This window comes from Populus trichocarpa, chromosome 1 (genome assembly GCF_000002775.5).
Source record: "Populus trichocarpa isolate Nisqually-1 chromosome 1, P.trichocarpa_v4.1, whole genome shotgun sequence".
Taxonomy (NCBI): domain Eukaryota; kingdom Viridiplantae; phylum Streptophyta; class Magnoliopsida; order Malpighiales; family Salicaceae; genus Populus; species Populus trichocarpa.
Genome location: NC_037285.2, coordinates 46,795,770 through 46,817,004, shown reverse-complemented (window position 1 = coordinate 46,817,004; position 21,235 = coordinate 46,795,770). Strand labels below are relative to the sequence as shown.

Sequence of the window (21,235 nt, the reverse complement as noted above, 5' to 3'; positions counted from 1 at the left end):
TTATGAAAATAAAAAAACAAAAAAACATTGACGGGTCAACCTAAAATTAACTGGGTTCACCCGTGAAATCAGGTTAACCTGTGAAACTCGGGATATGTGTCATGAAAGTCAGATAACTAAATAGAAAGAAATTTAATATTAATAAACCAAACTAAACAAAAAAAAAAGTAATTAAAAAGAAAAAAAAGAAAAAAATAAATTTATGGGATAACTTTTCAAACTAGGTTAACCCGTTAAACTCAGAAAACGTTTCATAAAAGTTTGATAACTAAATAAAAAAAATTAAACATTAATAACTAAATTAAACAAAAAATTTTTTTGTTAAAAGAAATAAGACAACTTAAAAAAAAAAACACTAAAGTAGAGGGATCAGTGTTTTACTGTGGACTGCACTGTGTAATCCACAGTAAAACATTGATTCCTTTTAGTATATGTTACAATTTATTTTTTTATTGAGGAAACAATGCACTTTTTGAGATATAGTTATACAATAATGTCGTGAATAATATAGTTCGTTAAGTTATTAAATAATAAAATAATTTACTATGATATAATAAATGAATAAAAATATTTAATAATTTATAACTTAAATTTACTATAATTATAATGCCTTCAAACAATCATAGAAATTGTCTATTATATTTAAGATTAGGAGATGCAATTGAACAAATAAAAACAAAGATAGATTGAAAAATGTGGGGATCCCTCCTTTTCATGGTCTCTTTGCTTTTGATGTGAGTTTTGAAGAAAAATGCTATTTATTATCTCTTTTTCTAGCTAAGATGTTAGAAGTGCATGTCAACTTTAAAGTTTTAAAATTAATTTAAAAGATAAACCATGTGACGCACCGTAAAATACATGAATAAGAGTGTTTAGAAGTGTGATTACAATTATCTTTTAAAGTGTTTTTTCGTTTAAAAATGCTTTAAAATAATATATTTTTTTTAAAAATTATTTTTAATATTAATATATTAAAATATTCTGAAAACATAAAAAATATTAATTTAAAATTAAAAAAAATAAAAATTTTTAATCGTAAAAATGAACAGGCATGAGATATATTGTACAATTGATTATATAAATAAAAACATTTTAATTTTGTTTTGTTAGGAAAAGTATTTTACAATGATATCCCTTTAAAAATTTATAATTCTACTCTTATTAATAATAACACCTTTTCTTCATCAATCAATGTTTTTTTTTTAAAAAAAAAAACTTAAAATAAGAAACCATAAAAACACACCTTAATAAATTTATTTCAAAACCATTAACGTTCTTTCCATTTTAACAATTTGCCCAAAATCACTTCCCTTTTTTACCCCACCATCCCCTCCTCCCAAACAACCGTCACCGCCCCAATCCCCTTCCCTCAACACGTGCATTCAACTCCCCACACCGCGCGTCGAAAAACCTCTCCAAATTCAAAAACGTACATCTCAAAATAGCCCTCTCACTCTCATGATTTTTGATTTAGCAACATCAAATAAATAAATAAAAAAACATATCGTACTCTCCCCCTCTCTAATCCATACCCTGATTTTGTCATTTCTCCTCCAGCCTCTCTCGCCGGCGAGAGGAACTTAAAAAAGAAGAAGAAAAATATTCAGAGAAATCGCCGCAGTGAAATTGCGGGAGATCTAAAAGAAAGAAAATGTCGGAAGAAGAGAAGTTGTTAAAGGAAGCGAAGAAATTGGCATGGGAAGATCGGTTGTTACACAAGAACTGGAAAGTTAGAAACGAAGCCAATATCGATTTGGCTTCTCTTTGTGATTCCATTTCAGATCCTAAAGACTCCAGACTTCGTGAATTCGGTTAGTTAGGGTTTCTAATGTTTTTTATACAATTTTTAGGTTTCAGATCTGTTATTTGTGTCGCAAATGTGGATTCATTTTGTTGCGGTTTTTTGTTAGCTCCGTTGTTTAGGAAAACGGTTGCGGATTCAAATGCGCCTGTACAGGAGAAAGCGCTCGATGCTTTGATTGCGTTTTTACGTGCTGCCGATGCGGATGCTGGAAGGTGGTGGAATTTGTTTTTATTTTTTTTGCATGCGTTTTTTTTGTGGGTTTTAATTTGTTGCTGTTGTGGTGGTGGTGGTGTGTAGGTATGCGAAAGAAGTGTGTGATGCGATTGTGGCTAAGTGTCTTACTGGTAGGCCAAAGACTGTGGAGAAAGCGCAGGCAGCGTTTATGCTGTGGGTGGAGTTGGAAGCTGTGGATGTTTTTTTGGTGAGTGATTTTATGGTTTTTGGTAAAGAGTGAGAATGCGTGTTGGTCTTGGTTGATTTTTTTTTTAATTTTTTTTGCTTTGGTTTAGTGTTGGAATGTTTCTCTTGTTTAATTGTTTGTTGATAATGAATGAATGAATTGTTATAATGTTTACCGAAATTGAACAAATTTTGATATATTTTTTTAAATGCATGTACTAAAATGGTAGTTGTTTTTGATTGCTATTTTACTGTTTTGTTGACATTCCAGTGTGTAATGTTGGTATTTGATTCTTAATTAGTTGTAGGATTGATGGTAGCTTCGTGTCCATTTAACATATCAGTGTAATAGTTATCACCACTCTTCAGTTGGTTTCCTATTCGTTCCTAAGTTTATGATGCTCTGGAGATTTTCAGCTAAAAGTCTTCATTTTTATTAGCATTACTATGTGGATTTTTTGCAAAATTAACCATGCCAATCTAGTGTTGTAAATTAGGTGCTGGATTTAAATTTAGTTGGTAAATAAATTAGAAATGACTGTGCCTAAATATCCAAGGCGCCCTAAGCATAACAGGATAGGCTTGTTGATTATGTAGAGGCTGACTAAATGGTGTGAGCTTGTATTTTTATGGTTATTCATAGCAAATGTGGGAGTTAGCAAAGTCATACCTCAAATTTGTACTGCCACACTTCACAGAGCCAAACCCAACTAGATGGTCACTGAGGGCTTGTTGTTGGTGTTCTGAAATAACAGAAGAGATGATTTTTATTCTAGGATGCCCACTGTGGGAAAAAGTTGTGCTTCTACAACTCTCTCTATGTAGTGCTCTCATCCACTTTAAGAATTGTCTAAAGGCACAACGGAAGTTAGCTATGCAATCTACTCTAGTACATCATATGGACATAATTGAGAAAAAGAGCAAAAAATGATCAATGCAGTGCATCACTTAGAGGGTATAACGGAGCTGTTTCAGGCTCACCTTTCCTCTTCCATTTCTAGTTGGGCTTCCTTTGACAACACTGACCTTTGTCTACTGTAGCACCTCAAAATTTTGGAGGTTGGTGATGTGGCTTGTCAAGGATTGAGCGTGGTGCCTTTTATTAATTGGTTCACCTTTTTCTAATTTAGGTATGCTCTGTCCTTTAGGATCATTTACATGAGGTGATTTACATTTCTACTTGCATCAATAGTCATCTCATCTTACCTTTAGTTGTATATGCTCATGTACTCAAAAAACAGAAATGAAAATTGAAGTTCTTAGATGGTAAATTGGGTCTGTACTACATGAACTTTCTTGTGCTACCTGATCTTTTAATTATTAGTTTTATCGATGAAACTTTCTTAAGTAATAATTTAAAATCGTAACTTGCCTCTGCTCTCTAGTATTTGAATCTCCATATAGTAGGAAAAAATTGAATTTATGTCCCACAAAGGCTGTGTGGTACATCAGCGAGCCTTAATTTATTGAAATTAAGAATCTTTCTTGTTGACTGTATGATCATGCTCTGGTTGGGAAAAATCAACTGCAAGCTTTGTAATCTCATAGTAGTAGTTAGAATTTGTAGAACTTGCACAAGTAGGTAGGCTTTAAGATTCTTTGAATAGACTTGATTACTCTTGGAAAGTGGCACAAAGTTGGACAGTCTCTTTTACTGTATATTAAAATCCCTGATATTGAGTGTATCTGACTGTCCTGTACACTCTGGTATTTTGGAATGTGAATCAGCGCTTGTAGCCTTTCTTTTGTTTTGCTTCAGGATTTTGTAACAATCAGCAGTTTTCTGTCTCTGTCTTCTCTCTCTTTTGTTTTCCACTGTCTTCTATGTTCTTTTCCTTCCTTCCTTCTTGCATTCCATAAAATTTTCCATCTATGTTTGTTTAGCTTAGTTTCTAGCTGTTGCTTGTTGTGGAGGCCTTTTGCTCACCAAAGGCTAAGAAATTCTAGCATGAATAAACCTGATTATTTTTTTTCTGAAGATAGTTAATTGTTTGGTGATTGTAGGATGCAATGGAGAAAGCAATTAAGAACAAAGTTGCCAAAGCTGTGGTGCCCGCTATAGACGTTATGTTTCAAGCCTTAAGGTTTGCAAGCAATATTTCTTTGTTGCAAAGTACTGATTCTTTTATTTATCTAAGTGTCCCTGTTGTTTGTTCTGTTTGCTAACAGTGATTTTGGAGCCAAAGTTGTCCCCCCAAAGAGGATTTTAAAGATGCTTCCAGAATTGTTTGACCACCAGGATCAAAATGTCCGTGCATCATCTAAAGGACTAACTCTTGAGCTTTGTCGGTGGATCGGAAAAGATCCTGTGAAATCAATTCTCTTTGAGAAGATGCGAGATACCATGGTACAACAAATTTATTCATTAATTTGCATGACATTGTCACTGTCATTTTACCTATACATTATAATGGACATTTTTTCCCTTTGTTCCCCCATGTTCCTGCTTGAAGAAAAAAGAATTGGAGGCTGAGCTTGTTAATGTTAAAGGGACAGCTAAGCCATCCCGCAAGATTAGGTAAATCTAGACAAGAGCCTTTTTCTACTCTTTCATGCATTTTACTAGAGGTACTGTAGTTCTCCTGAGATGTTTCCTTAGGCTTTGAGCTTGCATTCTTCCAACATTACCATGCTTTGAATTGATCATATGTTTTAAGTTTCTTTATTGTAATTTACAACATTGGTTTGAAGCTTGTTGTAATGTTTATTGATGTACATGATTGGTTTGAAATTATAATTTTAAGGTTGTAATGTTACAATTGTTAAATCTGTCTCCTTTTTCTCAATGATTAATTTGTTACTTATCATTATCAATAGCTTGGGTTGGTGCTGGTGTTGTTTTATTTATAAACCTTTGCAAGTTTGTTATTCTAGATCTGCTGCTAGGCAATGCACAGTTTCCCTTCCTTTATCAATTAGTTTAAAAAGTAGGATATTTATCTGTTGGAAGTCCATTCTGTTATGCTTTGGTTGGAATGTAGAGTTAACATGCTTTATGTGATCAGATCTGAGCAAGACAAGGAGCCAGAGCCAGAAGGGGTATCAGAAGTTGTGGGTTCTGGTCCATCTGAAGAAGTTGCTGCTGAAGGTATGTGATTTAACTTCTCCCATAGTATTTTAACCATTCATTCTCAATTGACTAATATGCCATTACTGGTATGTGTACGACTGTCAGCTCCTCAAGAAATAGATGAGTATGACCTTGTAGACCCGGTTGATATTTTGGGTCCTTTGGAGAAGGCTGGATTTTGGGATGGAGTGGTCAGTGCTCCTGCTTCTTTATTTCATGTTTTTAGTGTTCTGGATTTATCTAACTTCTTATTATCATCTTCTAAATATTCAAGTTTTGTTGGTTGCTATTTTTTAACATCTTGTGTCCACCTCTTAGAAAGCCACCAAATGGTCAGAAAGAAAGGAGGCTGTTGCAGAGCTGACGAAGCTTGCATCCACAAAGAGGATAGCACCTGGTGATTTCTCTGAAGTTTGTCGGACTTTGAAGAAGGTAATTTTTTTTCCTTACAGTTGGAACAACCATTTTAAATTACCTATAATCATCTCCCTTTTAATTGTTACTATATTTTTTGCTAGAATTTCTGTGTTCCTTTCCATTTTTTTTTGTCTTTGCTTTCTTTATCTCCTTTTCTGATAAATGAGGTTATTTTTGTTAAAAAAAAAACAAATTTAATTGGGTGACAAATAGTTGACTTTGATTCTGGTGAAGGGCATTTGTTTGGTCAATTTGTGGAAGAGATGAGAACCTACATAACCCAAATATAATTAGGAAAATTATTTTTGAAATTTGGTGCCAAGTCAAATACTTGTCATTAGCCTTACATGCAAGGTTATTATGAGGTTCCATAATTTGGCTGTTGAAAACCTTATACTCGTGCTTTTCTCTCTTTTTTAAGATTGAGTGTTGTCATACTGATAAAAGTTCATGATTGTTGTCCAACCACGATGATCTGATTCTAAGATATTTTATATAGAGATTGTGGTATGCATTTCCTGCATAGCCATCGAATACTATTGAATTTCGATATGGCAACTTGAACCTGGTATAGAGCTTTGAACCTGTGGGATTTCAAATGCTTTTGTTTATTATTTGTGTTGCTGATTTATTGTGTCCAGGGTGACTTATTATGATGCTTTCTTATCCTTCTTGTTGTATCTGTGATCTATTTTACCACCGGAAGTATAATTCTTTCCCTTTTCCCCCCAATTAAAAGAGCTTCACTATGTATAATGCATTTGTGTATAGCCATCGAATACCATTGAATTTCAATATGGCAACTTGAACCTGGTATAGAGCTTTCAACTTGTAGGAATTCAAATGCTTTTCTGTATTATTTATGCTGCTGGTTTATTGTGTCCATGGTGACTTTTATTATGATGCTTTCTTATCCTTCTTGAAGTTTCTGTGATCTATGCTTCACTATGATTTTGCCTGCAGCTTATTACAGATGTGAACATCGCTGTTGCAGTTGAAGCCATACAAGCTATTGGCAACCTTGCACGTGGTCTAAGAACCCATTTTTCTGGGAGCTCTCGGTTCTTATTACCTGTATTGCTTGTAAGAGCCATATACACTTTGATGATGACACACATGCTCACACAATAATGCTTTTCAAACCTTGGCTACCTGAGTGTGTTGAACTGGTCCACACGTTTGTCTTGTGTGATAAATGAGTTTTTAATTTTTAATACTACCTGTCTAACTCTGACAACAGTGCTGTTTCTATGGTTTCTTTTAATAGGAAAAATTGAAAGAGAAAAAACCTACACTCACCGAGGCACTTGCTCAAACTCTGCAAGCGATGCATACAGCTGGATGCTTAAATCTTGCTGATATCATTGAAGGCAAGTTCGCCATTCATTCCAAATACTTTCATATTCTGATAAACTCTGTTAAGTTGTTTGAGCCTTAGAGATTGTACTTTTAGTTTTTTGTATTTGGTTTAACCAATCCCTGCTCTTTGTCATTTAATCCTTTATATTTCTGTTTGTTTTATATTTCTGCTTGTTTTGGATTGGCACCACAAGTTTGTCATCATTGTTTTTAATACATTTCATAACTGATGTGAGCATAGCTACAACATAATTAGGCTTCTCGAGGAGAAAATCATGCATTTTCGATCTAATTTTCTTTTGCGGATTCTTTTCATAATTAGCGTTTCTTTTCCCATATAGTTTTTTCTTGTCATCTATAATGCCCTGATTTTCATTTTTTAGGCATATAGGGTAAATTGTTTGCCACTATTGGCTCATGGTTTATGGGGTTACGTGGTTTTGGTTCTGAATGATTTCTTTTACTGCAGATGTCAAAACAGCAGTGAAAAATAAAGTTCCTCTAGTGCGCTCATTAACTTTAAACTGGGTGACATTTTGTATTGAAACAAGTAACAAGGCTGTTATTCTGAAGGTGCACAAGGATTATGTCCCTATCTGTATGGAGGTTAGTGCATCCATTGCTCTTACAGTAATGCGTATAATCAAATTCTTTGCATGCTTGTTGCTAGTGTCCATTTCATTTTCAACACATTGCATTTCATATTCAATAGCTGGTGTTTATTTCAGATAACGGAGCTTTTCTCTTTGGTCTCTTATAAGATTTTGAAGGAGAATTAGAAAATCAATCTTTACATTGTGAATTGGAACTGGCCTATGGTTCGGACTATTCATGGATCATCATCTATTAATTTTTTTTTGTTATGATGCATGGAGCTATAAGATATGCAGCTGTTGGAATGCACAGATTTTGCTTATCTGCTTCCACTTTTCCTGTTTTTTTTTTTTTTTTTAGTTTCGAATTAAGTGATTGTATTTTGCAGTGCCTCAATGATGGGACTCCTGATGTGAGGGATTCTGCCTTTTCAGTGTTAGCAGCAGTAGCTAAGGTAGTATTTCCATTCAAGAAAAATATTGAAAATTTATTGCTTCACTTTTAGCTACTGCTATTGTAACTCTCAAATTCTTGCTTAGTCGGTTGGCATGAGGCCTTTGGAGCGATCACTGGAGAAACTTGATGATGTGAGAAGAAAGAAGCTGTCTGAAATGATAGCAGGTTCAGGAGATGGTGTGCCTGCTGTGGCATCCTCAGGTGTGCACACCTTTTTCCATGATGCTATCACAACAATTAATTTAGGGTTATTAAATCTTTAGCTATATTTATTTTTGTATTTAATTTAGTTGATCATGCTTGTTGTGCCATGGCCAGGTCCAGTCCAAGCTGTTCGTGGAAGCATGTCATCGGTAGAGGTGGGCTGTGACTTTTATTTTTTGAAACTTTATGATTCTTGATTTTGTTATTAGATTGTCTTTATCATTTGCAACAGAGTCATTAATTACATTATAACTAGAATTGTCTTGTTTGTACCATTAGAAACTTTGTTGATTAGACTTCTAGAAAAAGCTGTTTTAAGAGGTAGATATGCGTGATGTGCACCATGGAAGAGTGACATTTATTTTGAAATCTCCAGCTGTGGTTAGTCATATAATTTCCTTTAGGGGAAGGGCCTTATGTTTTGACTATGGTCCTTGTTTCTAGGTCACTAAATTCAGTCAGCATGATCCAGCTGCTCTTAATTGAAAGATAAAAGGAAAACATGTATTGAGTTTTTTAATAATATTGTTATTTATGGCTGATTTGTAATGTTCCTTGGTAAATTGTTTTCGTTTCAATGGTTTCTTTATTATAAAAAAAGCTGACTTATCCACCTTTCTTCTATATTTCTAGTAGTTTATTTCTTAATTTCTCTTGTATGTTAGTCTCAATTCCCTGAGTGTGTTTTCTATGCACCTCACTTCGATATTTCTCTAAGGGTTGGCCTTTTCAGTTTCATTCAAATCATGATCTTAAGAAAGTTTTTTGTGTAAATTCTTTTGCAGACATCAGAAGGCTCATTTGTTAAAAAGTCGGCGGCAAGCATGCTTTCTGGGAAGAGGCCTGCACCAGCAGCTGTGAATTTCTTTTACTTTTTTCTTTTCTTTTTCTTATCATTCACATTAAATTTTGCTCAAAGGGACATTATCGCTATGATGGTTCCTGATTGTGCTATTGTTCTTTTTGTCAGGCTGCTAACAAAAAGGCAGCGCCGACTAAATCAGGGGTTAGCAAGAAAGGAGATGGTGCTGGGCGGGCAGAATCTTCAAGAGCAATTGAACCACCTGAGGATGTTGAGGTAGGCGAATGCCTTTGTTTTTAAAAGCTTTCTTTGTTGATTGTCAGTTGATCTCATAGTTTTTGATACATGATTTGCTCTCTGTTTGATATTTGCAGCCAGCAGAGATGAGTCTTGAAGAAATTGAAACCAGATTAGGTTCTCTCATTCAAGCAGATACTGTTTCCCAACTGAAGAGCGCAGTGTGGAAAGAGCGGTTGGAAGGTATGTTATAAGAACCTTTTGCTTGTTTCATGCATAGATTAAAATCTGAAGGCTTACGAAGCTGTTGTTTCTGCTACTCCGATGCCATTGCTTACTCTCAATTTCAAAAACTGAAGGTTGATTGTTTTTGTCTATCATAGGTTTTAAATGCTCATTTTTTTTCTTTTACTATAGAAGTAAAAATTTGAAACAGGAGTACAAAAATCTATTAATTTGATTTAAGAAATCTTTAGTTGCAAGCTGCTTGTGACATTTGATTATGCTTTAGGGTGCTTCACTGTGAACAGGTTTTCTTCTAACATAAAGATGGTGAATATGGTGACAGTTTTTATGCTACTGTATTGTTTCAGTAGAATTTACCTCATGCTATGTTGGTTCTGGGTAAATTGCTTGGATATAGATTTTTTTTTTCCTGACATGTATTCAACATTTTCTTTGGCTGTTTCTTGTAAAATTGTTTTGATTGTAACTTTATGAGTGGATATATATTTGTGTTTGTATAAATTTTCTTTAATTGAGTGGTTGATTAGAATGCTGTTCTTTACAAAGAGATGTGTTCTTGGTCCACTTAACTGTGCTAATTTATATGTTGGTGCACGGGAGTCTATTATTTATTTTTTATACCATGTTACATAAGCTGCATTTAATTGGTTAATTTTTCTTGTTTTTTTCATTTAAATTGCTGCAGCAATATCCTCATTTAAACTACAAGTGGAGGGGTTACAGAATCTTGATCAATCTGTGGAGATTTTGATTCGTTTACTCTGTGCTATTCCTGGATGGAACGAAAAAAATGTTCAGGTATTTAAATGTTTTTGATGTTTTACATTTTTGTATGAACAGATCGATTTCAAGCTCAATTCTGTAATGGTTATAATACTAAGAAATACAATCAAAAGTGCAGGTTCAGCAACAGGTCATTGAAGTCATTACTTACCTAGCTTCAACTGCATCAAAATTTCCGAAGAAATGTGTAGTGCTCTGCCTTTTAGGTGGGTATTAAGTGCTATTTGTCTATTCTTTTGTTTGAAGCTAGAGCTATATTTTGTGAAAGATTGCTTGTATTTTTTCTATAAATGCGAACCCTCCCAATTCTGTGCTAAGTTGATTTTTCCTTTTTAACCTTGTTAGTGAATGGATTAGATAAATTACAAAGTTTTTTTTCATACCTATTCGCAGGTATAAGTGAACGGGTAGCTGATATTAAAACCAGAGCTCATGCCATGAAGTGCCTTACCACTTTCTCTGAAGCAGTGGGTCCAGGATTTGTTTTTGACCGAGTAAGTATACTTACAGTTAGGTGCTTGCTTTAACAATTTGCTTTACTTTTGGTCTAGTATAATGCAAAGACTGAACCAGATTTAGAGAGCACTATCACCATTTTCTTATTTGTTGCTGAATAATCTGTGGAATTTCGTCTTTTTCAGCTTTACAAAATTATGAAAGAACACAAGAATCCAAAGGTTCTTAGTGAGGGAATAATCTGGATGGTTTCGGCAATTGATGACTTTGGTGTGTCACATTTGAAGCTTAAGGTTCTTCTGTCTCCTCCTTCCAATAACTCTTCCTCATACTGAAGATTATCTTTCTATTCCTTTTCTCATCCTTTAGTTGCAGTTTTTAAGGAGAAATGCGACATATCTTGCAGGATTTAATTGATTTCTGTAAAGATACTGGGCTACAGTCGAGTGTAGCCGCAAGCAGAAATGCAACTATCAAACTTTTGGGTGCTTTACATAAGTTTGTTGGTCCAGGTGTGTGATTATCTTATTATTATTAATTTTCCACATGCCATGAATCCTTGATATGTATTTGGTGTGTGATTATCTTATTATTATTAATTTTCCACATGCCATGAATCCTTGATATGTATTTTCTTTTCTCTCTCTCTCTGTTTGCAGATATTAAAGGGTTTCTTGCTGATGTCAAACCTGCACTGCTGAGTGCACTTGATGCTGAGTATGATAAAAATCCATTTGAGGTAATGGGAAGCTGAAGATCAAATTCCTTTCTCAACATTTTTGTTTTATATGGTTTACTTGATCCTTTTACACGTCTCCAGGGTGCTTCCGCCGCTCCAAAGAAAACAGTCAGGACATCAGAATCCACCTCTTCTGTTTCTGGTGGTGGGCTGGATAGCCTGCCACGTGAAGACATTAGTGGAAAGATAACACCTACTCTGATCAAGAGTTTGGAAAGTCCTGATTGGAAGGTATGCTGTCAACATTGATGAAGCAAACTCACTTAATGTTATGATAACCTTTGTGAAACCCTCAGTTATTGTTATCATCTTGACTCTTAAATCCATGTTGCAGGTTCGACTGGAGTCGATTGAAGCTGTCAATAAAATTTTAGAGGAGGCTAATAAACGCATTCAACCAACTGGAACTGGTATGCATTCAAGTTAAAATGGACTTGAATAGTTAGAAAGCTGTATTAAGACATGCATAGTGTCATAATAACCTTTCTGTTACAACTAGCAATGTGTTGATCATTAATATCTTATTTGGCTGCCAGGTGAATTATTTGGTGCCCTTAGAGGGCGTCTCTATGACAGCAATAAAAATTTAATCATGACAGCTTTGACTACCATTGGTGGTGTTGCTTCTGCTATGGGACCGGCTGTTGAAAAGTCAAGCAAGGTTGGTCTGCTCTAGATGAGCGTGTTTCTTTACATATACATTTGCTGTCCTGAAAAAAGCTCAAGTTTACTGTTGGCTGGGTTTTGCAGGGTGTTCTGTCGGATATTTTGAAATGTCTTGGGGATAATAAGAAACATATGAGGGAATGCACTCTGAATACTTTAGATTCTTGGGTTGCTGCTGTTCATCTTGATAAAATGGTAATTTTTCATGCATTTACTGATAACATGTCTTATTTTAATTTTGGGGTATTTTGGTTTCTTGTTGTTTGGTATATGACGTTTCTTTGTTTCTAGGTTCCTTACATCACAGCAGCTCTGATAGAAACTAAGCTTGGTGCTGAAGGCCGCAAGGATCTTTTTGATTGGCTGTCAAAGCAACTTTCTGGATCAAGTGAGTTTTCTGATGCCATACATTTGCTGAAACCAGCCAGCTCTGCTATGACGGTAGGTTCTAGTTTAGTTTTCTTGAAAAAAGACATTTCATGACTCACCTTCTGCATTCTTGACATTTCCTCTGGGATTTTTGTTAGGATAAATCATCAGATGTTCGAAAAGCAGCTGAAGCATGCATCTCCGAGATTTTGAGAGTGTGTGGACAAGAAATGGTGAGCGCTTTATTATTATTCTGGTGTTTTTTTCCTCATTCACCTGTATTGATCGATCACCAAACTTCCTAATATGTGTACCCTCTTTCTTAGATTGAGAAGAATCTGAAAGATATTCAAGGGCCAGCGTTGGCTCTTGTTCTTGAACGAGTGAGACCTGCAGGTGGTTTTCAAGGTCTGTCCTTTGGTAACTTACATGACTTCTTTTGTGTCTCTGCATGCACGCACGCACATGCCTCATGTTTTGAGATTGCATATTGAAATTTGTCATGGCTTATCAGAATCGTTTGAATCTACAAAAACAATTTCAATGGGGCCATCATCCAAAACAAGTGTAAAGGTTGGAAAAGCTGCTTCCAATGGCATCTCAAAACATGCAAATAGATCTATATCTGCGGTATGTTTCTCCTATTTCATTTATATTTTTTGAAATTCAATGTGGAGATTGATTATTTATGGTCTTGGCTTTATAAGAGAGTCATACCAATGAAAGGGTCAAAGCCAGAGCCAACTATGTCTTTTCAGGACAGAGCTGTTCAGTCACAAGCATTATTGAATGTCAAGGACTCAAACAAGGTAGTTGATATGACACATTGATTTTTTCATTAGATGTAAATAGCATTGATTAAACATTTTCCATATGCACTTGCCTATTCACAGGAGGATAGGGAGAGAATGGTAGTACGGAGGTTTAAGTTTGAAGAGCCACGGATGGAACAGGTTCAAGATCTTGAGGTCTGGTTTTATACAGTGCTGCTTGTAAACTATATTGGATTTCTTTTCCAGCGTTTTGAGATTTCTCTTGCCATATTCCCAAATTGTAGAGTGACATGATGAAATACTTCAGAGAGGATTTGAACAGGCGACTTCTAAGTCCGGATTTTAAGAAACAAGTCGACGGGCTAGAGATGTTACATAAGGTTTTTGGCTATTTTCTTGACTATTGGAGATTACTCTTGAGCATGGCACAGTGTTATCAAATTGAAACTTATATGTTTTTTTTTTCCAGGCCCTTCCATCCATTGGAAAGGAAATAATTGAAGTTTTGGACATTCTTTTGAGGTGGTTTGTTTTGCAGTTTTGTAAATCTAACACAACTTGCCTATTGAAGGTAGAGTTTTTTTTTTTTTTTTTTTTTTTTTTTTTCCCTTTTCCCTTTTGTCATTGTAGTGTCACACTTCATGTTTTGAGTATGATGCGTCATGAGATGCGATCACATGAAGTTTGACCTGAAATGGACAGGTGCTGGAATTTCTCCCTGATCTTTTTGACCGGCTCCGGGATGAGGCCTACACATTGAGTGAATCTGAAGCAGCTATATTTCTTCCATGCTTGATTGAAAAGGTTCTACTAAGACCTCAGTAGCATGAATTTTCGTGCATCTGGGAAAATATTCATTATTTTTTTCTTGGATGCCATGATTCTGTTCTCTGATGGGAAAATACTTTTAATAGTTTTAACATAATATATTTGAAATGCAGTTGGGGCATAACATTGAGAAAGTGCGAGAAAAAATGCGTGAGCTTACCAAACAAATTGTGCAAGCATATTCAGCAGCAAAATCTTTCCCTTACATTCTGGAGGGTTTGCGCTCTAAAAACAACCGTACTCGAATTGAGTGTGCAGATCTAGTTGGGTTCTTGATTGATCATCATGGGGCTGAGGTATAATTAGATATTTTATGCTGTCATTGGTATTCACTTTTTTTTTGCTCACACTTATCCCTGTATTTTGTTGCTCTATAGATAAGTGGACAGTTAAAATCCTTGCAAATTGTTGCAAGCTTGACAGCAGAGCGTGATGGCGAAACTAGAAAAGCTGCGTTAAATACACTGGCTACAGGTTACAAGATTCTTGGTACGTGCTGATACCATGAAATAACCAGTCACATTATTGTTACAGTAGGATTGCTAATATTGAAAGATTAGTGTTAGGAATCTCCATTGGCTTGGCACAGATGCATATTATGTTCTCAAGTAACGGTAATATCATTCTTACTTTCTCACTTCATGTATTAATTGTTGCTCTCTTACTTCAACAGGTGAGGACATTTGGAGATTTCTTGGGAAGCTGACAGATGCTCAGAAAAGCATGATAGATGATAGATTTAAGTGGAAGGTGAGTGTATATTGGTGCTTTGATCCTTTTTCCACTTTCAGTGCACTCATCATGATTTTTTTGGTAGGTACGAGAGATGGAAAAAAGGAAGGAAGGTCGCCCTGGTGATGCTAGAGCTGCTTTAAGGCGCTCTGTTAGGGAAAATGGGTGTGTATCTTATGATACTTGCATTGCATTTCTATTGGAGTTCTATTTTGTTAGTATTATGATTTATGAATGTGACCTATTTAAGATTATTACTGTGAAAAAATTGTTTATTTGACCTTTCTTTTATTGAACTTCTTTCTTCTACTGGTATTGATATAACATCTATCCAGTTTTCCATGCCAAGTGAATGTAAATCGGAAGTTGAAAATTATGACTCTTGGCTCAGAAGCTGCTGACTTGCTTATATTTTGACTTTGGTTATATCTTCTGACCTTAAATTCCTTATTTGTACTCAGGTCTGATATAGCAGAACAGAGCGGGGAACTTTCACAATCAGTCTCTGGTCCTATTATAGCTAGGTATCATCATTTTTTTTTTCATTAATGGCATTTTGAATTTATAAGTTCTCTCCTTAAGTATCAATTGTCATTTTTCAGGAAAAACTATGGGACGCAGGAGCTTCATATGGAGGGACATATGATGCCCCGTGCACTCGTGAGTGTCAATGGCCCTGCAGACTGGAATGAAGCTCTGGACATCATTTCTTTTGGTTCCCCGGAGCAGGTTTTCTGCTGATTTCATTTCGATCCTTTCTAGTCACTAGAGTGCATTGTTTCAAGTTTCAAGCATTGTCCTGGAGTATATGTGATTTTTGTGGGGAATGTGCGGCCAAGGTTGTCTTGCTAGAAAACCAAATTTGGCAGGAAAGAACAATTAGCCTAGATATATGAATCTCAGGATTCAGTACTTAAAACAACAAGATCCACACAGATTATGTTCAATTGTGAATTTATAATTCACTGTTTTATCCTTTGTTTCTTGAGTTCTTTTGTTTGCATGAGTTGCATGATTTTATCTTATAGCCAGCTCTTTGTTTTTTTTTTTGTTTTTTTAATGGCTTGAATATGCGTAGTTGCATATGCTTCTTAGATAACTGGTTCTGCCTGAACACTTACTCTTTCAGGTCTGACAAAGTCTTACTCCCTCACTTCCATATATTGGTCATATTTGGTTTTGCAAAGTTGTTGCTATTTAAATTACTTTTTTCTAGGTTAAGAGTACTGTCATGTTGAATGATGTGTCCAACTGTCTTATGCATGTCCATCTCCAACTCATGCGTGTTCTCTTCACTTGCCATGGGAATTAAAATGTTATGTTTTAATTGTATTCATAACATAGTTTCTTTATTATTTTTTCCAATGTGCAATTGTTTTGCATGATTGTTCTATTGTTAGATGAGGTCCTGAACTATATAATAAGGATTTTCTACTTGCAGTCAGTTGAAGGTATGAAAGTTGTTTGCCATGAGTTGGCACAGGCCACAAACGATGCAGAAGGCAGTGCTATGGATGAACTTGTGAAAGATGCAGATAAACTTGTTTCATGCTTGGCAAACAAGGTGACTATTGTTTCATGAAAGTTGTCTGATATCTTTTTCATCACAATTAGATGTGAACTAGCTTGTTTTAATACCAGCTTGGTCCGCCAAAGCTCACTTGTTTCCTTGTTTTTTATATTGATCAGGTATCGAGGACTTTTGACTTCAGTTTGACTGGAGCCTCATCACGGGCTTGTAAATATGTACTTAATACACTCATGCAGGTAATTTTTGTCAGGAACATCCCTCTACATAACCTGTACTCTTTATATCTGAGCGTATGGTGGTCTGGATGGTGGAAGAAAGGGAGAGCCATGCTGCCTCAGAATGATCCCTTTCCTCCCTCTCCACAACCCCATCCATCATCAAGATCTATTTCTTGATAAAATTTTAACTACGTGTACTTTTCTGCAGACTTTTCAAAATAAAATTCTTGCTTATGCTGTCAAAGAGAGTACTCTTGACAGTTTGATAACGGAGCTTCTACTTTGGCTTTTGGATGAAAGGGTCCCACATATGGATGATGGCAGCCAGCTCCTAAAGGCATTGAATGTGCTGATGCTTAAGATTCTGGTGAACATTTACCCGATGATGTGCCTACTTTTTGGCTTGAAGAAGTCAATTTTTGTTAACTTACCATCATATGTACAGGATAATGCAGATCGAACTTCATCCTTTGTTGTGCTGATTAATCTGTTGCGACCACTGGATCCCACAAGGTGGCCTTCACCTGCATCAGCTGAGACCTTTGCTATCAGGAATCAGAAGTTTTCTGACCTTGTTGTAAAATGCCTTATCAAACTCACAAAGGTAATATATTTGATATTTCAGTGCTTGATGCCATCTTCCTGCTGACTTCATTTAGAACCCGAATACTATTTATTAAATAGATTTTTCAAAATTATGAGTGCATTTGAAAAGGTCTAGTAATGCACTGTCTGTTTGGTCAAAATGATATATAGGCAGTCTTGAACATTAAGTTATTAGATTGGATGAGTGCGACTTTGCCACCGTAACTATAATAGTGCTGACCTAGCTTGTCATCATTTGGAAACTGCTCACATTTCAAAGACATTCTGGGGTTCTTGTAGCTTTTCATTGCTTCTGTTAGATCCAGCCACAATCGTTTCTGACATGGAATTTATTTCGAAAACATTTGCTCACATGGCAATAGAAGTTAGACATGGGGTGAATCCAACTCTCGCACATCCTGCATGTGATTTCTGAAAAACTTATCTGAAAAGTTGTTTCTGGTTTGGCCTTGTGGAAGCTCGATTATAAATTACATGGGAGCTAAAATCAGCTGATTTAAGTTTGGTTTTTCTGATGGATGCTGAGAAAATGAAATATGTTTTGGGCAATAACATAAACTAGTATCATCTACTGTAGTAGTTGTAGACAGTTTACCTTTCAATTGGTATTAATTCTGGCAGCGAATGGTTGAATAGTAATACCATATTCTTGCTTCTTTTGTTTTTCTATTGGGGGATGTTACTACAATTTTTGAGGTGCTTAATTGGTGAAATTTGAGCCAGAAGTGTAATTGCCATAATGGAACAAACTTTGTAAGAGATAGAAAGGGAAAGAATGAATGGAATATTTTCCAGCTACAAATATTAGTTCAGTCGTTTTTAAATCAGCAATTTCCTTTCCCACGCTTGTTTTTTCTTTCCTTTTCCCAAATCCAGTCATGCTCATGGTATGTGCGAGTAGTTTGGGAGGTAGTGGGTGAGACCCAGTTGGCCAAGTGTGAACACCATTAACATGTTAAAAAGAGATTTGTGAAATAAATTTGATACCAAAATGGCAACCACTGAGTCTAACATGTTATCACTTCAGTCATGCTGTCCAAAACTGGAGAAATTTGCAAGAAAAGAGTTCAATTAAGTAATTGGAACGAAGGGGTGAATTGATTTGTTTGGTGCCATTAAGAACCGTCATATGTCCCCTTATGGAGTTGATCGATGTTTTTAGCCCATTATTTTTATTTATGGTAGACTGAAACAGTGTAGCACCCTATTTTGGAATGTTATTTACCATCTATCGAGTTGGCAAGGGTGATATCTACCCTATCCTCTTCCAGTTGCAATTTCCTGAACACTATTTTTAGCATCTGTGACTTCACTTGTACCAGCATGATTGTGTTTTCGACTGTTTAGCTTGTTAACCATTGTTTATTATTGTTGGATATGTCATAGATTGATTTTTGTTACTCAGGTTCTTCAAACTACTATATATGATGTTGATCTTGACCGCATCCTTCAGAGCATCCATATTTACCTACAAGAATTGGGGATGGAAGAAATCAGGAGAAGGTATGTTTTATTGAAACCCCCCCCCCCCCCCTCCCTTTCCCTGATAATGCTTGGTTCTTGTTAGATTGTGTCATTTGATTTCTCCAGAGCATCTATATTTACCTTTCCTTTTGGTCTCTTAATTGATCTGACTTCCCTCTTTCTATGTGTTTTCTGAACTTATAAACAGAGCTGGAGCAGATGACAAGCCTTTGCGTATGGTGAAAACTGTTCTCCATGAACTTGTTAAGCTTCGTGGAGCTGCAATAAAGGGTCACCTATCGATGGTTCCTATCGACATGAAACCCCAGCCAATTATTCTTGCCTACATTGATCTTAATCTTGAGGTACAAAGTTAAGAAATGTGCAATCCTGCATTTATTCGACTTTGTTGTATATTTACTTATCCTGCTTCTTCTTCTTTTTTTGTAGACTTTAGCTGCAGCAAGAATGTTGACCTCAACAGCTCCTGTGGGCCAAAATCATTGGGGTGATTCTGCAGCCAACAATTCATCACCTGCCGCGCATTCTGCTGAGGCTCAGTTGAAGGTATCAACTTCCCAGTTTCATCTCAAACAATTTGGCTGTCTGCACTTAATAAATCAAACTAGTTTTGTTTGCTTTCATCCATTCTCTTTACCTCTCTATGTTTCTCAATAATACCTATTTGATTTTACCATGACTGCAGCAAGAACTTGCTGCCATTTTCAAGAAAATTGGTGACAAACAAACCTGCACCATTGGTCTATATGAGCTCTATCGCATCACCCAGTTATATCCTAAGGTCAGTAATTAATGTTTTTGTGTCTATTGGTAGAGTGATTGTACTGTTTTTTTCTGTTTCCTAGAGATAATTAGGGGCTTGCTATGGTTAGTACTCTGGCATTGGGTCCGTGAGCTGCTTATTCATTTCAGTTTTTCCTCTTCTTTTTTCCAAATCATAGGTTGATATATTTGCTCAACTCCAAAATGCTAGTGAGGCATTTCGCACTTACATCAGAGATGGTCTAGCTCAGGTATGCAATTCCTCAATCATGTCATTGTGTGTGGAAGTGTCATAGATCAAGTTGCCAACAAACATTGCTTTTATTGCAGATGGAGAAGAATACTGCTGCTGGAAGGACACCTTCTAGTTTGCCAATTTCAACTCCCCCGCCATCCGCCTTAAATGTTTCTTCCCCTGATTTGCAACCCCTTTCCCCTGTGCATACAAACTCCTTAAATGATGCTAAACCATTGCATGTTAAACCCGAAACAACAAACTTTCATCTTCCTCCCTCGTATGCTGAAGACAACAGAGCAGTTAGTGCCTTTTTATCTAGAGGTCTCGTCTCAGAGAATTCTTTGGGTGACCAAAGAAATGAGAAGCTTATTGGTGGAGGTAAATTCACTAACTCTCTCTCTCTCTCTCTCTCACACACACACACACACACACACACACAAGCTTTATATTTTTGGTTGTTTTTATTGATGGAACCCATTGTGTTGACGTTGCAGTAACCAGTGGAACATTAGATGCAATTAGAGAGAGAATGAAGAGTATGCAGTTAGCTGCTGCTACTGGGAATCCCGATTCAGGAAGCAGGCCATTGATGTCTATGAATGAGAACCTAAATAATGGACTGTCAAGTCAGATTCTTCGTGCGCCAGACTCGACGGGTATGGAGAATCCTTTACATAGCGGAGTTCTTCCCATGGATGAGAAGGCATTGTCTGGTCTTCAAGCCAGGATGGAGAGACTTAAAAGTGGATCTCTTGAACCCCTGTAGATAAGTTAAACAAGTTTACGTGTGATTCTCTTCGGCATCATCTGGTTTATAAGATTTGAAGGAGAGTCCTATCACAATTAAATGGGAGCTATTTCTGGTAGAGTATTATCATATAGAGCTCAGAGTACATTGGCAACCGGCAGGGAGTTTGATTTCCTTGTAGTGGAATTTTGAAGAACTAATCTCGAGTCCGATGCGGAGTGGCTTGTTGCTTTCTAGGTTGCTTTATGCTACAGTCATGTATATTGTAGGCTACCTTTTCTTTTTCGGCATCTTGTTTGATTTCTTTAATTTAATACAATCATATACCCTTTTGGGAGATGTGCTGTATGCAATTTATGGAGTGCACCACGAAAATGTTGAAGCTGCATGTCAATATTCAATTCCAATTTTTGCATCACTTGCTAGTGATTTCGGTTTCTGTGAAATTCTGACACTGATGTGCTCGCTTAACACTGCATGTCAATAGTCTGTTGGTACGAATGAGCTCACGGACAAAAATAATTTGTTAAACTCTTTTTGGTAATTTGTGGTCTATCGTTGAGTTCAGTTCGTAAGTAATAAATTTACAGATAGATTTACAAATAGATAAAGTATGCAAAAAAAAATTGCCCACTTCATTTAGTTAGTATATTGATCGATAAATTTAACATATCACCGACAGAAAAACTGTATGTAATTTTATTGATGTTTTT

At 35.9% G+C, this 21,235-nt stretch overlaps 1 protein-coding gene across 1 annotated transcript; it reads left to right on the top strand.

The window, feature by feature from the left end:
* The first annotated feature begins 1,466 nt into the window (after positions 1 to 1,466).
* Positions 1,467 to 20,940, top strand: LOC7490695 (protein MOR1). The gene is made up of 54 exons (XM_024600349.2): positions 1,467 to 1,811; positions 1,911 to 2,016; positions 2,102 to 2,225; positions 4,208 to 4,287; positions 4,373 to 4,550; positions 4,657 to 4,721; positions 5,209 to 5,291; positions 5,379 to 5,464; positions 5,592 to 5,705; positions 6,654 to 6,773; positions 6,958 to 7,060; positions 7,519 to 7,655; positions 8,032 to 8,097; positions 8,183 to 8,300; positions 8,418 to 8,458; positions 9,089 to 9,160; positions 9,274 to 9,381; positions 9,480 to 9,585; positions 10,274 to 10,386; positions 10,490 to 10,577; positions 10,765 to 10,865; positions 11,013 to 11,120; positions 11,234 to 11,339; positions 11,487 to 11,566; positions 11,648 to 11,797; positions 11,901 to 11,976; positions 12,103 to 12,227; positions 12,317 to 12,427; positions 12,524 to 12,673; positions 12,760 to 12,834; positions 12,928 to 13,009; positions 13,116 to 13,231; positions 13,309 to 13,410; positions 13,495 to 13,569; positions 13,659 to 13,754; positions 13,844 to 13,945; positions 14,077 to 14,178; positions 14,316 to 14,498; positions 14,580 to 14,691; positions 14,876 to 14,952; positions 15,020 to 15,099; positions 15,396 to 15,458; positions 15,537 to 15,663; positions 16,376 to 16,498; positions 16,624 to 16,701; positions 16,892 to 17,050; positions 17,129 to 17,287; positions 18,695 to 18,792; positions 18,962 to 19,118; positions 19,204 to 19,320; positions 19,460 to 19,555; positions 19,716 to 19,787; positions 19,867 to 20,152; positions 20,269 to 20,940. Exons 1-54 carry the CDS (start codon positions 1,652 to 1,654, stop codon positions 20,538 to 20,540), a joined length of 6,084 nt encoding a protein of 2,027 aa, XP_024456117.1. The 5' UTR covers positions 1,467 to 1,651; the 3' UTR covers positions 20,541 to 20,940.
* Positions 20,941 to 21,235: the final 295 nt, after the last annotated feature.